At 43.4% G+C, this 14,745-nt stretch overlaps 1 protein-coding gene across 1 annotated transcript in view; it reads left to right on the top strand.

Moving 5' to 3' along the window:
* The window catches only part of LOC144721261 (ephrin type-A receptor 4-like), a 60,362-nt gene that overhangs the window by 18,869 nt on the left and 26,748 nt on the right, over positions 1-14,745 (top strand). Inside the window, exons 4-7 of the mRNA XM_078598753.1 lie at positions 5,692-5,847; positions 9,922-10,311; positions 12,071-12,195; positions 14,479-14,638. Coding sequence (XP_078454879.1) covers positions 5,692-5,847; positions 9,922-10,311; positions 12,071-12,195; positions 14,479-14,638 — 831 coding nt within the window. The remainder of the gene's footprint in view (positions 1-5,691; positions 5,848-9,921; positions 10,312-12,070; positions 12,196-14,478; positions 14,639-14,745) is intronic.

A 14,745-nucleotide genomic window follows, 5' to 3' on the forward strand; every position in this document is an offset into this window, starting at 1 on the left:
TGCATAGAGCACCCATTGCCAGAGCATGATCTCACCTATTCGAATTAATGACATTGCACATTTGCACATACGTATATGTATCAACAACAACGACAAATACCCCCCTATAGCCTTAATAGATAGTGAGGACAAGTGCTGTTAGTGAGCACCTATGCTGGCCGACATGGCACGCAAGGGTGGCCAGTAATTGTACACATTGCACCAGGTCGTTATTTAAGGTTGAGTCAATTTAGGGGAGGCCCAGCAACAGTTGAGACATTATACACTATTATTGGTCGTGAGCGGGAATCGAACTGGGTCACCGGGTTTTTTAACACAGTGCGCTAACCACCGCACAACCTTTCCTACCCAAACATATGCTTCGTTTATTGTCCTTCCCCCCGCACCTCCGGTTATCACGGTTGGCTACGTATGGAGCCAAAGAAGTTGAACATATATACATACATACATCCAGTCGATGAAAGAGAAAATCCGGAGGAGAAAACAAGGGCGGCGAGAAATGTTTCTGCTGTGAGAAATAGGAAAAGTGAAAATGAGAGATGCCGATACACAGAGTGAGTTTGGTGGGGAAAAGGTGAATCGGAGAAGATGGAACAATGAAAAAAAACCAAAGCCTGTTGTGTTGTTCGCGTAGAACACGTGCACACAGCCACTCTGAGCGATCAACAACTCTGTCTCTCCTTGAGCTCCTTAGATCAGCAGGGTATTGAAATCGCCCTCTGTTGGCATAAACGCGTTCCAGGGGTACCCACGGGCAAAGGCACAACACTCCACTTACACGGCCACGGTGAAAATAAACAGTGCTATCGCTGGGCAGGGCTGCCCAATGTTCCGCCACATTAAGCTCAGGCGACAGATGCATATCTGGGGTCTTCATCTGCCATTGTGACGGACTGACGAGACGGCCCGCACTTGTTCCGCGGACTGTAGTACTATTGTTTAAGTTTTAGGCCGTTTAAATGCAATATACCCAAATGGCTGTCCCTGCCATAGCAACTCTGTTTAAACAGTGAGACAAAAGAAAGCTTTTAACAAGGAAAAAAAGAAGACCGGGCCGAGAGAGAGAGAGAAAAAACCCAAACAGAAACTGGCCCACCCGGCATGCTGAGTAACTCAATCCCGTGGCGTGTTTTTTTTTTGTTGCCAATCTCTTTCATCCCATCCTGGAATTTGGATTCCAAGGCTGGAACCTGCGTTGTGCAGGTGAGATAATGGTGAGTAATGAGAAGGCAACGTCCCAAGAAAACATGGGTAAACAAAGGAACAGAGAGTGGATGATCGTCCCTCGTGAGACATTCCAGTTTGGGGGATTTTAACGTCAGTGTGGAGGCCACCTGTAGGAAATATGTAAACACGGCAGCAAATAAAGACGTGGAATTGTATATGCGTCGGTTAAAAGAATCGCGAAGCAATCTCTCGTTTGAAACCAATTGCTGTAATCTGCGCTTATTTTATATAAAAGATGAACGATGGAGATTGTGTTATTCTTTTATTTTACCGACACTCTCGAAATGGTTATTCCCTCGCACCCTCAATAGCTTTGGCTGAAGTTTAAAATGCCCCATGTCATTGCCATCAGTTGTAGGTTAAGTACATAAACTATCCAATTTATTTCGCAAAAGGCTTGATTTTTTGTCTGGTTATTGCTTTGCAAATACTATATTTTAAATATAAATTATCCTGTAAGTAGCATCGATTTACCAATTTTACAGCAACAAGAAATGAAAATGAAATCAAAATTGCATTTGTAAATTGATGCGTGAAAAAAAAAACAGTCTTAGTGTTCTTCAATTTGTAAGATCACTCGGGTCTAAATTTTTACCACCTGATGACACACAAGCTTGCAAAACAGCAGGAAAACCGAGCCTCTGTTTGCATGTCCGAACTCAGCGATCGTAGCTTAATCAGACGAAGCAGCGATACTAAACAGCGCTTGTGTTACACGTCCAATAACCCGAGACCACGGCCGCTGTCACGACCCCTTCCCGCTGTTGTCGAAGCCGTAACTTAACGCTGACATTTTACCCCGCCGCCCAAAGTCTGTCCTCTCACTGAACTTTCTGAGCACGTACCTTCTTTCTTCCTCGCGCTGTTTACCGGGTGAGGGATCATCTCCATTGAAGGGGCTGATTGTATGTTTGCAGGTTTTCATTTCTGCTTTAATCATGCCCTGTGTCTGGTGTCGCCAGTTAAAGTGAACTTTGGCTCGGCAACATTTCCTCCAAAAACATTCTTCAGATGGCTGGGGCACAGGTGCGCACAAGTTCTTTGTGGGTATATAGACGTGTACCGTCGTCACTTTAAGTTGGAGCAGCACATCAAAGGAGGTCTATATTATTGATAAGAGCATTGCCTGCACTTGCAACAGGGCCACAGTGACACACGGGCTCCCTTTAATAGTGGATGCACACAGTTAAAGGGTACACGTCTTATTATGGACATAAAACATTATCCATGTCATGATGTCACCCGTGAGAATGTGTCACAGCCTGACATAAAATTTAGACGTGTGAAATCTGAATTATGACTTTTGTGTAAGTGGCCAAAAATATATATATCGCGGCTGTGAAACGACACGTGCAGGGAAATCATTCCATTTGTAAATTACATTGAAACCGGTTTTTTTTATTGGCAGAAGAGTAAAAATTATATATTTTTACTTAATATATTGCTGTATCAATGAGATAAGTAATAGGTAAACATTTCATTTATACCGTACAATATGCCTACGTACAGCCAATTGCTATGATATATTTCTAAAATGCATGTGTATATTGCATTGAGGTTACAAAGGGCAAACATTGACATTTATTTAATTTGTGATTTAATTTAGTTGTTTTCATTTTTATAATTTTTTACCTACGTGACTTTACTGAAAAAACCAAAGATTATGGATCCTTGCAGTCACGAAAACTTCAAATCTATAATTAAAATTGCAGCATAATTAAAACATCATTACACGTGATCATCGACACTGAAGGTGGCAACACAATGTGCCATGCAATCAAAGTTACGTATTCAATTTTGGATTTATAAAGTGCCTGTCGCCAACAATGACAAAAAAACCCGTTAGAAAATGGTGACTAGAAAATGAAACGCAAGGTTCGTTACATTTATGTGAGGGTAATGTGGGGGGTCCCATCTGGTGGATCCTGTTATCCACAAATATTCTCCACTTATTCGGATGAAAGGATTGTGGATAATACAAAGAAGAGTGGGGCTACTGATGAGGATAATAATCAGAAAAACAAGAGTTTTGTGTGGACCGTACAACTCGCGTGGATTAAGTGAGTTGTGATAGATTAGTTGACAGTTGACAGGAGGTCTGCATCATGTTTTGTTTTAATGCAATCTCCTTTTGCTTAATATTTAGTCTTATTCGAAATGTTTGAATGCAAAATTATATTCTCTCACATCTTATAGCATGACAATAACGTAGAAATTAAATAAATGGCTCTAAGGAAATGAAAAAATATATATTTTTAATCCATCACTGCCTTTGATGCAGACAAATTGCATGTTTTGCTGAAGTAATGTTTTTTTTTCTCAGCATAACTCGGAGGCTTCCCTGACATTGTTAGTTTAGCAGAAGTAATTGCCAATGCAAATGTGCCAACTGTGCAAGATTAAAAGCACTTTCCTGCAAGGAGTCACAAAATAAGTAGGCCTTCACATCATAAATAATGTGAACGGACTTAACTCTGTATCTGCGCATGTGAAGAGATTATTTTCAAAATCAATGTTCGCAGTAAGGCATATTAAGTTTGATTCACTTTCCCCATGCTCTTGGAAGACAATAGACTGTTTTGTTATTACCAGATTTTCTTGCAATATAAATGATGATTGCTAGGAAGTGAAATAATGATAGAGTGTTGAATATGTCCAAATTGATCAATTAATCAAGACCACAGGACTCTGTGATGTCTATTGATTTTTGAAGGGTTCAATATTTTGGTTAACCTGCTATATATATTAAACCAGCTTGCCAAACTGGCAAACTTATAGCATATCTAAAATGTATAGGGAAAATAAGTGTAGATAGGAATGGCTGAGCAAAATAATGTATTACAGGGAAGCAATACACCTACAATCTAAATTGAAAACTAGTTTCATGACACCTGTTTTTATGTTTAGTTCGTCGTCCTTCTCCCACACCTCTGATTAGCACGGTTGGTGCGACAGAAGCTACACATACATACATGAACGTGAATCTATCATATATCATCACCGTCATTGTAAAATATCGTCACGTTGATGAAAAAAAAAACACGTACATATGACAATGCCAGACCATAAGAATGGAAATCACAACGCATCTTTCGATGAGCTTATTGGTTATATGTATTTTATGTTGGAATAACATTATCGTTTTATTTGTACATATAACAAATGAGAACAAATTGACCCTGGCTAAAATAGCACATCTATTAGCCAAAGATGAGCACATCTATATAAATAATATTTCGTTCAGAAACCTAAGTTCAAACTGATAGGATATAGTTGATGTCATTTTCAAGTTCCCAGATCACACGTCGGATTGCTGCCAGATGATTTACATTGCCAAGTTGAGTTTCATTACAATCAAAATTTAGAGCTCAGACTGTAGACGTGAATACAGAATAACGATAATAATACAATAGCATGACCAACAGAAATTCTGCAATCACACGTTTTAAATCATGGTGTTTTTTATCTATAAAAAAAAGTAAAAAAATAAATGCTAGCATTGAGCAATGCTGCATGCCTCCCTAATTAAAATGTAAATTGAAATATCAAGGCTCAATTAACCCCTTTCCCCACAGAACGTGTAAATGAAATTAAACTATAATAAGCCAAGTTTTGGCAATCTGTGAGGTCCCATATACACAGCACGTATTCCAAAAAAAGTTGAATTGTTTTTTCAAGACAGTTAAATGACTTGAATATATTATTAAACGTAGATTGAACTAAAGTATTGTGCTACTGAGGAAGAAAAAAAACCATGTTACATGCTCATAAATTGCTATGTTTGTGAACAGAGTGATGGCCAATTCATGTTGATGCAGCGTGCACAATGAGTACAATATAGAATAGTATTCTGATTCAACTCGTACATAACAGCCAAACTATCTGTGTGTCGCTGTGTGTGAGGGGGATAGTGGCGGCGCAGTTAGCGTGCTGCGCTTTGAACCCGGTGACCTCAGTTCTATTCCCGCACGTGGCCATCGCCAGTGACGATTATTCGAACCCGTCCTGGTCCTCCCCTAGGTCGACTCAGCCTGAGTACTTGACAAAGGCAGCCAGGCGTGGTGCTGGCCACCCACCCGACTTTTGTGTCGCTCACTGGCCTTCATAGGTGCTGGCTGGCAGCACTTGGTCCAGGCTATACGAGGGATCTTTGTCTTGTGTGTGTGTGTGCATTGACGTGGGCTAGTGAAAGAGCATTCTCTTGAATACAGCAATAAAAAAGAGAATTAGACATTGTTTGTGTGAGTCCTATAACATAATCCTATGGACCAGCCCCTTTCAACCTGGGCAAAATAACAACGTAAAAAAACATCACCAATTACATTGATTTTGTGCAGAGGCATTCAGGTAAAACATTTTAATTTACATAGCTCTACGCTGCATTTAAAGGTTCACGGACCGATCGTCCGAATGTGTCCGTTGCGTTGTGTTCACGGCGTGTGTCCGATCTGCTCTGCTCTGCAGCCTGCCCTCTCGGCTACTACAAGGAATCTGCGGGGGACGAGCGCTGCTCCCTGTGCCCTGCGCACAGCTACTCGACACGGGAGACACCGGCACGCTGCTTCTGCGAGGCCGGCTATTACAAGGCCGAGAGCGACGCCGTCAACATGGCTTGCACACGTGAGAGAATACCACCGCGACCAGCGCCGACCATGCCAGCAAAGGCAAAGATGCCCCGTGTAGCCTGAACAGACTGTTGGGGCAAGTGCTATTCGCAAAGCGCCTATGAAGGCCGGTCATGGCACACGAGGGGTGGGTGGCCAACACCACACCCGACCACCTTCGTCTCCCTAGTACCGATGTTTACACAGCGTGTCAGGTACTTATTTTAGACTGAGTCAACCTAGGGGAGGCCCAGGACCGGTTCAGATTGTCGTCACTGGTGTTGGCGATGAGTGGTAATCGAACTCGGGTTTCCGGCTTCATAGCGCAGCGTGCGTTACTGCTCCCCACACTGATGCCAGCACCACCATCATCATAAACTTTATATCACTTATCCATTACCACCATCAACCCTTCGCCAAAACAATCATCATAATCATGTGCCGAGATGGAAAACATCATGTTCCAGCCATTAATTTATGTTTTTGCTCTTAATGGCACATCGTGTGCATAAATTGAAGAATCAAAGTCTGAAAAGACCATAATTTATAATAATTGCTCTTGACAGCATACGTTCAACAGATCATAGGCCCACAAATATAGCAGCGACTTTGTTACGATATTTATTCTCGTTTTGTTAAACAATTTGGAGACAACGCATTGTTAACATCTCGCAAAAATTGTCGATTGAAATCCGCTATACATTTGAAATCAGTGTTCATCTATGTAGCTTCCCTGACAGCCACAGACGAATGCACATTGCTTAGCCTCTTTCACATCTGCCGCTTTTGTTCATATTTACTTAGCGCCACCACTTGCCTTTTAACATGCCGCTTCATCAAACTGTTCACAAGCCTGGAAATGATACTTACTCCGTCTCACACATATCAGAGAGTTTTAAATTACCCTGGAGGAGAAATATACATAGAGGCAATGTCTTGGGACGTGTGCCCTTAATCAGGATTGATGAAGGTATGTTGTACCAACAGTGCTTATATTTCTTTTTTATCTTGTCTTTCAAATGTTCCTTGGGTACCGTGCTGCATGCAGACTCAAAAGTCCATACGTATTTTTAAAAACAAAAAATCTCAGTGACAAAAATACGCAAACAGCAAGCGTGCATTATTTATATTTGCAAAACGTAAATGAGTTTGTGCGTTCATTAACATTGACATAAAAGGCAACTTTTTGTTGTTGTCGCCTCGAGGCACGACTGCTCCTCTCAGCGAGTTCACAAACAGCAGCCACGCATCTTCTTGGTTCATTCGGTAAAGTCACGTAGAAGGAAAATAATAAAATAATAAAAATAAAACATAATAAAAATAATAAAATAATTATTTAATTTAAATAACACATAATAAAATAATTACTTTATTATGTTTTCTTTTTATTATTTTATTATTTTCTTTCTACGTGACTTTACCGAAAGAACCAAGAAGATGAATCCCTGCAGTCACGAAAGCTTTAAATTGAAAGCAGCCACGCAATAAAACAAAAACGTCCAAAACACCAAAACACCAACTCCCGCTTCTCCCCTCCTCCGGCTCCTCTCGCCAAAGTCACCGTATTTTCCGGGAAGGCGCACGCACGCACACACACGTGCGCACACACACACGCACACACACACACACGCGCGTGGTCTAGTGCCGGCTCTACAGCCGGCACTAGACCACAACACAACGGAGCACTTCGCGGCCTAACACGTGCCAATTAACGCCTCGGGATTGACAAAGTTCTCACAAACTCCGCAAGCACTCAGCCTCCGTGATTAATGCGCAATCGGCCCTTCCTTCGCCCTTCCAACGTCCCTTACGTCAGCCCGGTTGGCTTTTGTGGCCGGCCGGCGTTGGGGGAAGGGAGGATGAACATGGGCGCTGTGATTAACCGAGCGAATTTCTGGGCGGCTGGTGGCTGGTGGCTCTCGGGCCCCACGTGCGAATCTGCGCACTGCGCCAATTGTTCATTCACGGTCCAGAGGATCCATTTGCTTGGGAACCCTGCTGAGTTCATCAGTCCTCATCCAGCAGCCTTCTCTTTCGCTGCTACAGTTCCACTGCCCCGATGGGTACAACAACGCGGGGACCTTTCAGGGGAAATATTCTCGCACAGAAAGCAGGCCGTGTGGGGAGGGGGTGAATGAGAGTGTCTCCAATGCATGCGTGGAATTTTTCTTTGATTTAGTAGCCGATAAGGATGACTGCATCAATTGAACAACTTTTTCAAGACAGAAGTGTACGATTTAAACAAAAGGCACAAAACCTCGATTGGTTAAAGTGTACAGCTGCAACTTGCTAGACTATTTTACTATTCATTTGTTCGACCGTTTAATGATGGGGCTTTACATGCCATGTGGCACATAGGGAACGCTGGAAAGGATTTCGATTTCTACTCGAAAAAAGACATGTTAAAAAAATTACTATTTCTCGAAGAGTGCTTACCATGTCAGAAGAAGAGACTATCCTATTAAATATGCACTGTCACCAATCCAATTCCTTTTGCGGAGACATTTTAATTCCAGTGGCATCACTCTGCGTGCAAGCTGTGTGGCGAGCTAAACCCGAGCTCAGCATGAATTTCACTGAGACATCTCGCCTACGTTGGCCGAGGCTATAAAAAAACCCCATAAAACCACAGTCCCGGTCTGCCATTTGTCCAGGTCTCAGGAACAGCCCTTTCGGATCATTCATGACACGGAGCAATTAAAGCAACCGATGCGTTGGCCAGTGGTTGTAAAGCCGACAATAAGGCGACAGGAAGAAAGCTCCATGGGGGAAGAAAGTGCCAACGAACAGGGAGCGCTGGAGTATGGGGTGGAAGTTAGGGGAAGGCTGTTTGCAAGTTTTTTGGGTGCGCTGTGTAAAGGCTTAATGCGGGACAAGTGTTCCAGCAAGCCATAAACATGCTTGACTGCACAATCTGTTAAACTGAACAAGGTTGCACGAGCGCCTGTAGTTACGGCTTGTAAAATAAACAAATTTAAAACTTTGCATACATCAGGCCAACCCGTGCTGATTGCCACCGTCACAGTGGAAAGAAAAGTTTTATTGCTGCTGTCAAGGTCTTTTGTTTTTTTATGCTGGTAATTTGTTACTATGCTGGAACCACTACAGGCTCATACACACAGACAAAGGCACACGTATACTAGACACATGTAGAGGACATTAGCCAGATGCTGAATATTGCCTTGCGGCAATTTTACTCAGTGTTCCATGGGCCAAACGTTCAAACATCCAGGATAACATCCTTGCCTCACAGTATTTCAACCACCAAGTAATCGTCTCGGTTACATATTCTGTATACATACAACAATCCTGCATATGCAGGTGGTTGTCCTACAAATTATTTTCCAGTGTCAGGGTAATTAACCAACCTCTTTTAGGAACTAAGTTTTTTTTGTTTGCAGTGTCCGATCATTGAGATGCAGTGCTCTTTCCAATAACAATTGGCAACCCAGCAGCATTTGTTTAATGAGCCTGACTCTTCTGATGAGACCCAGAATCTAGAAACCAGCCCAGACTTTGCTTAAGCAAGGAAAGTCTGGGCTGGTTTCCACATTCTGCTGGGGAAACATTGGTTTGAAAAGCCGCTTTGCCGATCGACTAAACATTGATTATATTTACATGCAGAGACGGAGAACGGAGGTAGTCAGATATTAACCACCTCACCTGGTATGCAGGAGGTCGTGGGTTCGATCCTGACCCTGACGCTTGCATATTTGGAGTTTGCATGTCTCTCTCCCCGTGGCCGCGTGGATTTTTCTTGGGGTCCTGCGGTTCTTCCCTCCACATTTAGAATCAACACGCGTTTAGAAAGTGTGGCTGTGACAAATGTCCACACGATGACGAGCCACCTCGTTGAGCTGTCATTTGGGGCGAGGTCGCTTCTGAAAAAGAGCTACATAGTTCAGTGGGCCTTACCTTGTAAAATATATATATATATACTTTTATATCGTTCATATGTTCATGACACCTTCGATTATTCACCACGCTACCAGCAGGGCACATTGTGGCCACCATGCTCGGCACACTCGCCATCTCACAGGAGGTCGGAAAATCAAAAGGCGTCATTCGCTAACCACGTGGCATCCTCCAGGCCCCCCGTCGGCGGCGCGCAACGTGATCTCGAGCGTGAACGAGACGTCGGTGATCCTGGAGTGGAGCCCTCCCCAGGACAGCGGGGGCCGCGGCGACGTGAGCTACCGCCTCGTGTGCCAGACGTGCGGCGGGGGCAGGGACGCCGCCGTGGCGGCCGCGACAGCGGCGACGACGACAGGTGCGGCTGCTGCGTCGCCGTGCGCTCCGTGCGGGGACAGCGTGCGCTTCCTGCCGCGGCGCGAGGGCCTCGCGGTGCCCGGCGTCACCATCGCGCACCTGCTGGCGCACACCAACTACACCTTCCGCATCGAGGCGCTCAATGGGGTCTCGCGGCTCAGCCCCGCGCCGCCCAAGGCCGTGTCCGTGTCGCTCACCACCAACCAGGCCGGTGAGGATCACCGCGTCCGTGCCGTGATAGGTGTACGACGCCGTGCATATGTCACTGGTATTCGTTGCTCAGTGTCACAATGTGATAGGCTATATACGTACATGGTGGCCAAACAGGCTGCCGAGGATTGCCGTTCAATTCGACCCTGTAGGTTTTCGTGATTGTACTGTACAGCTTTCCAATGTGTTCGTCTTGATGTCCAATGTTTCGCTCCGTGCTCCAAGAGCTGGGAGCTTGTTAAAGAACTGAATATTGAAATCCGATGTCTGCCACTCAATAGATGGGATTTATATTTCCGTGTGATTTTACCATTGATTGTGCCTCCAAATGCAGGCAATGCAAAATAAAATGGGGGGTCCATTCTACTTTGGAATATTTCAGCTCTGAGGACTAAGGATGAGTATGCTGAAAAAAATGTGATAACCCAAGAAGCTCAGTGTCCAGAAAACGTAATCTTTTTTGAGCAGACTACTAAAGAGGATGAATGACAGTGAATTATTTAATTCATTGTGACCTCATCTGTGGAAAGATGACATAGGTAAAAGCTATCAAAGACAACTGTGAATTGGTTTATACATAATCAGTGTGGGTTATATTAAAATTCTAAACGTGGGATGTACATTTTTGTACAGGGCATCCTTGACATATACAGCAAGGACGTCCTGGACATAAATGGTTTGCAAGTGACTGGCATTCTCTATTGAGTGAGAAGGAGCGTTGTGTGGTGTTGGTTAAGAGAGGCCTAATGAAGGGATGTAAAACGTAGTTCTGATTTATCATCTTTCTGAGGTAATTCCTTGATGACATTTCACCATCTTCCACTAATTATGGAATGATACTTCTTATTACTATCATGTAAATCTGGTAGCAAAGTTGGGATCTTTGTTAAGTGTGATTTAATATAAATCAAAAACAATTTAAAACACTGAAATACAAATGCATGTACCTCTGTAATATACTAATGAACTTAATTATATATTTATAAAGTGCTTCTGTATTAAGCCATGTTTATCATATTCCAAATGTAAATTTATAGTTAATGCATTTCAAGTGTCTGTTGAAGTGTAAGAGGACACATTATTTCATTATTTTGTACTGTTGCATGGTTACATTTTATATTTCTTTTGTTGTGTATCATTTTATACCAATTTCCTTTGCAATGTTCTCTCTGGCTAACATGATGTTAGTTAAAGAAAAAAATTGTGATTAAATAATACACCCACATCCTTGCAGCAATATTCATTACGTCTAAATGCGCACACATATACACACACACTCGTGAGAAGGCCAGGCAGCACGAGGTCTTGGTGAATGTTTGTAAATTACAAAATAAAACCGTGGGCAGTTTTGGCCCATGGCACTTTTAGACAATACCCTACATTAGGGAGCCACCACGGGGTCTATGACATTAATTTTACAACATGGAGTGTATATCGGTAATGTGCTGCGGAAATTGCTAGGCAGCTATAAAAACTTGAACCGGCGGACCCAGGCAGACTTGCGTATGTTTGTAAATGGGCTGAATGAGCTGTGATTGTGAGCACAGGTAGTCACCCATGAATTTGGATCAGTCTCAATTCAGTATACATAATAAATGCTTATTCTCTTTGCTATAAAAGCTCCACATATGATAGCACATGCATGAGGCCCAAAAATTTAATTTTTTACTCTTTCAGCTTGCGTACATCATAAGCAGGGCAACATGCCGCCATACTGCCGTATTTATATATATATGTGTATAACGCGAATTGTTTTCCAGCACCTTCTGAGATCCTGGTGATTCAGAAAGAAGGGGAGACACGGGACAGCCTCACGCTGTCGTGGAGTGAACCCCAGCAGCCAAATGGAATCATTTTGGAATACGAACTCAGCTGCTGCCACAAGGTCAGTACTTAATGGATCGGTCTCCAATAATTAAAGCAAAAGTTTGAGAGAGCTGAAAATCACGCTACGCGATGGATAATCAAAGAGTGTTGTGTATAAAATATTTGTTAATATGGATTTGGAGTCACGTTATTATTAATTTAATGTTCTATTATTTGATCCAGTATGTCTGCAATTCTAATTGTATACTAAGCAGCAATATAATTCAAATCGAATTGATAGTGTTAACAAAGTATTAAACCAGTCATTTAAAATAAGCACGCATATATCTGAAACCTCACATGCATTTTTAAACACTCTGCACAACTGCACAGATTTTGAATTTGCACCAGAGCCCGTGGGATACATTTTAAACGCGAATTTGGAATCTTTTCGAAGAGTTTCCACATTACCGCAAAAATTGGAGTGCGACTCATCCCAGGGGATTTTCTGACAACAATTCTGAGCGAGCTGCCACATCAGTTGAGCAAATCGGCCGCAGTAATTGCAAACGCAAATGGGGTGTGGAGAGCAGGCATCTTCTGGCCCAAACTGGTGTCCCACAATGCACAGATGCCTCTCGTCTTAGTTTTAGTCCAAATGACAAAGCCCGCTTGCTGATATTTCACAGTGTGTCAGCTTATGGTCGGAATATTTTTTACATTTATGATGTGATTATGAAATACAAGTAAAAAATGTTTCATATTGCTCATTACCATTGGCATGTGCCCATTTCATTGTTTTTATGTGTTGGTCATATGAAGTTAATGCATGATTTTAATGACGACGTTATCAAATGATCACGGCCCTTACTGTGTTATTTTAATCAATCTGACCATCTGGCATGAAGCATTTTTTAAGAAGTAGCATACCGCGAACTAACTGGCTTGACAGGTCATCAAACCCACAGCAGTGTGGGAGGGCATTAATGCTAATGAAAACATTGTTTTTTGTTTGTACTTATTTGGGAATACAGAGACAGATGCTCTTAGTGAACAGTTGCTCCAGGGCATACTACTCGCACACAAGTCGATGGGCAGCAATGTACAATACCAGGCTGCCGCGATGCAAAGTTCATTGCCAAAACAACGCTAGTCCCTCATCGTAACTATGATACCTGCGCGGGTAGACATCTTCCGAAGGGTAGCACTAGCTGTACACAAGTTGACACATCAGGCATAATTTGCTTGGTTTTAAAACCGCCATAACACTGTTCGAGAAATTACCGTATAATGCGTCTCACCTTTACCGACAGTCTCAATTCCATGCAAGCCCTCAAATACGAGACACACCATTCGGCCAGGGAACTAACCTTTACCTCAGTTGTCTGCATATAACAACCATCGTGGTGGGGGGATGTGGGTTTGAGGGGGTGGGGTGGGGGGGCGAGGAGAAGTAGGGCAGAATGTATAGGGTTAAGAGGGTTTGTCAGAGATGTTATATGATCGCGTGCACATTTTAAATTCCAATTGGAGCCCAGCAGGTTACTGCTGTGAAGACTTGTTTCAATTTCACATGGCAGTGGCCCTCAAACCCACGGTCCTTAGGGACATCCACAGAAGAGGAGTCCCCCACATGGGCCAATGTTCCAGAGCGTGTACAATATTAGTGGCGTTTGTCGCACCATATTTGCAACCATGGAGGGTCTGCAAAGGGGAGGTCCTCAAGGAAGCATCACTGTCATTTACGATTCGGCACAATTTCGGCGATAATTTATGAGCAGACCTACACCTCACAATTCTCAATTGTCATTGGAATGCCATTGGACTGGTTGTAAAATAAATCACGTGACTGGTTTCATTTCTAGCAAGTTGTTCCAGTAATTTTAAAAGTGTGTTTATATATACATGTGCAAAATTAATGTGCTTTATGTATTTTATACTTGGCATAGTTGCATTATGTATTGTGCAAATATTGTCGGTAATAATTCACGTGTAGAAATCCACGAGCAAATTGTCACGGCGCGATACTTTTTGTTGCACAACTCGGCATCAAAACGTTTTCACGTCAATCTCCACAAAGCGCACGATGCACAAACCGGCAAACACAGAACTTCAATTCAATACCGGGATAACGTCTCATTCATGTGCGAACGCACAAATGGGTTGCACACACACACACACGACCAGAATGCCGACCACGCGGCGATGTCCACACAACGAATAAACACAGACCCGAGAGGCACCAGGCCGGCTGTCACGTCGCCACTGCACAGGGAGTTGCAAGCGCAACAGACCGCTTCGGCGCAAGCTGTGGCGTGGGCTCGAGCCCCGCGATCCGACGTTGCGCATCACTGCGATTCAGGACTCGAAGGAGCAGAACTGCACGCTGGTGAAGGCCAGCGCTCGTGGTGCCACCATGTCAGGGCTGCGGGCGGGTGCTGTCTACACGTTCCGCGTGCGCGCACGCACAGCCGCAGGCTTCGGAGCCTACAGCGCCCGGGTTTTCTACTCCACCAGCCAAGGTGCCTCTTTCTCACGGAATGTGATCTTTCAATTTAAAGCTTTCGTGACTGCAGGGATTCATCTTCTTGGTTCTTTCGGTAAAGTCACGTAGATAGGGAAATAATAA

Source organism: Lampetra planeri, chromosome 11 (genome assembly GCF_965212315.1).
Source record: "Lampetra planeri chromosome 11, kcLamPlan1.2.h2, whole genome shotgun sequence".
In the NCBI taxonomy this organism is placed as follows: Eukaryota; Metazoa; Chordata; class Hyperoartia; order Petromyzontiformes; family Petromyzontidae; genus Lampetra; species Lampetra planeri.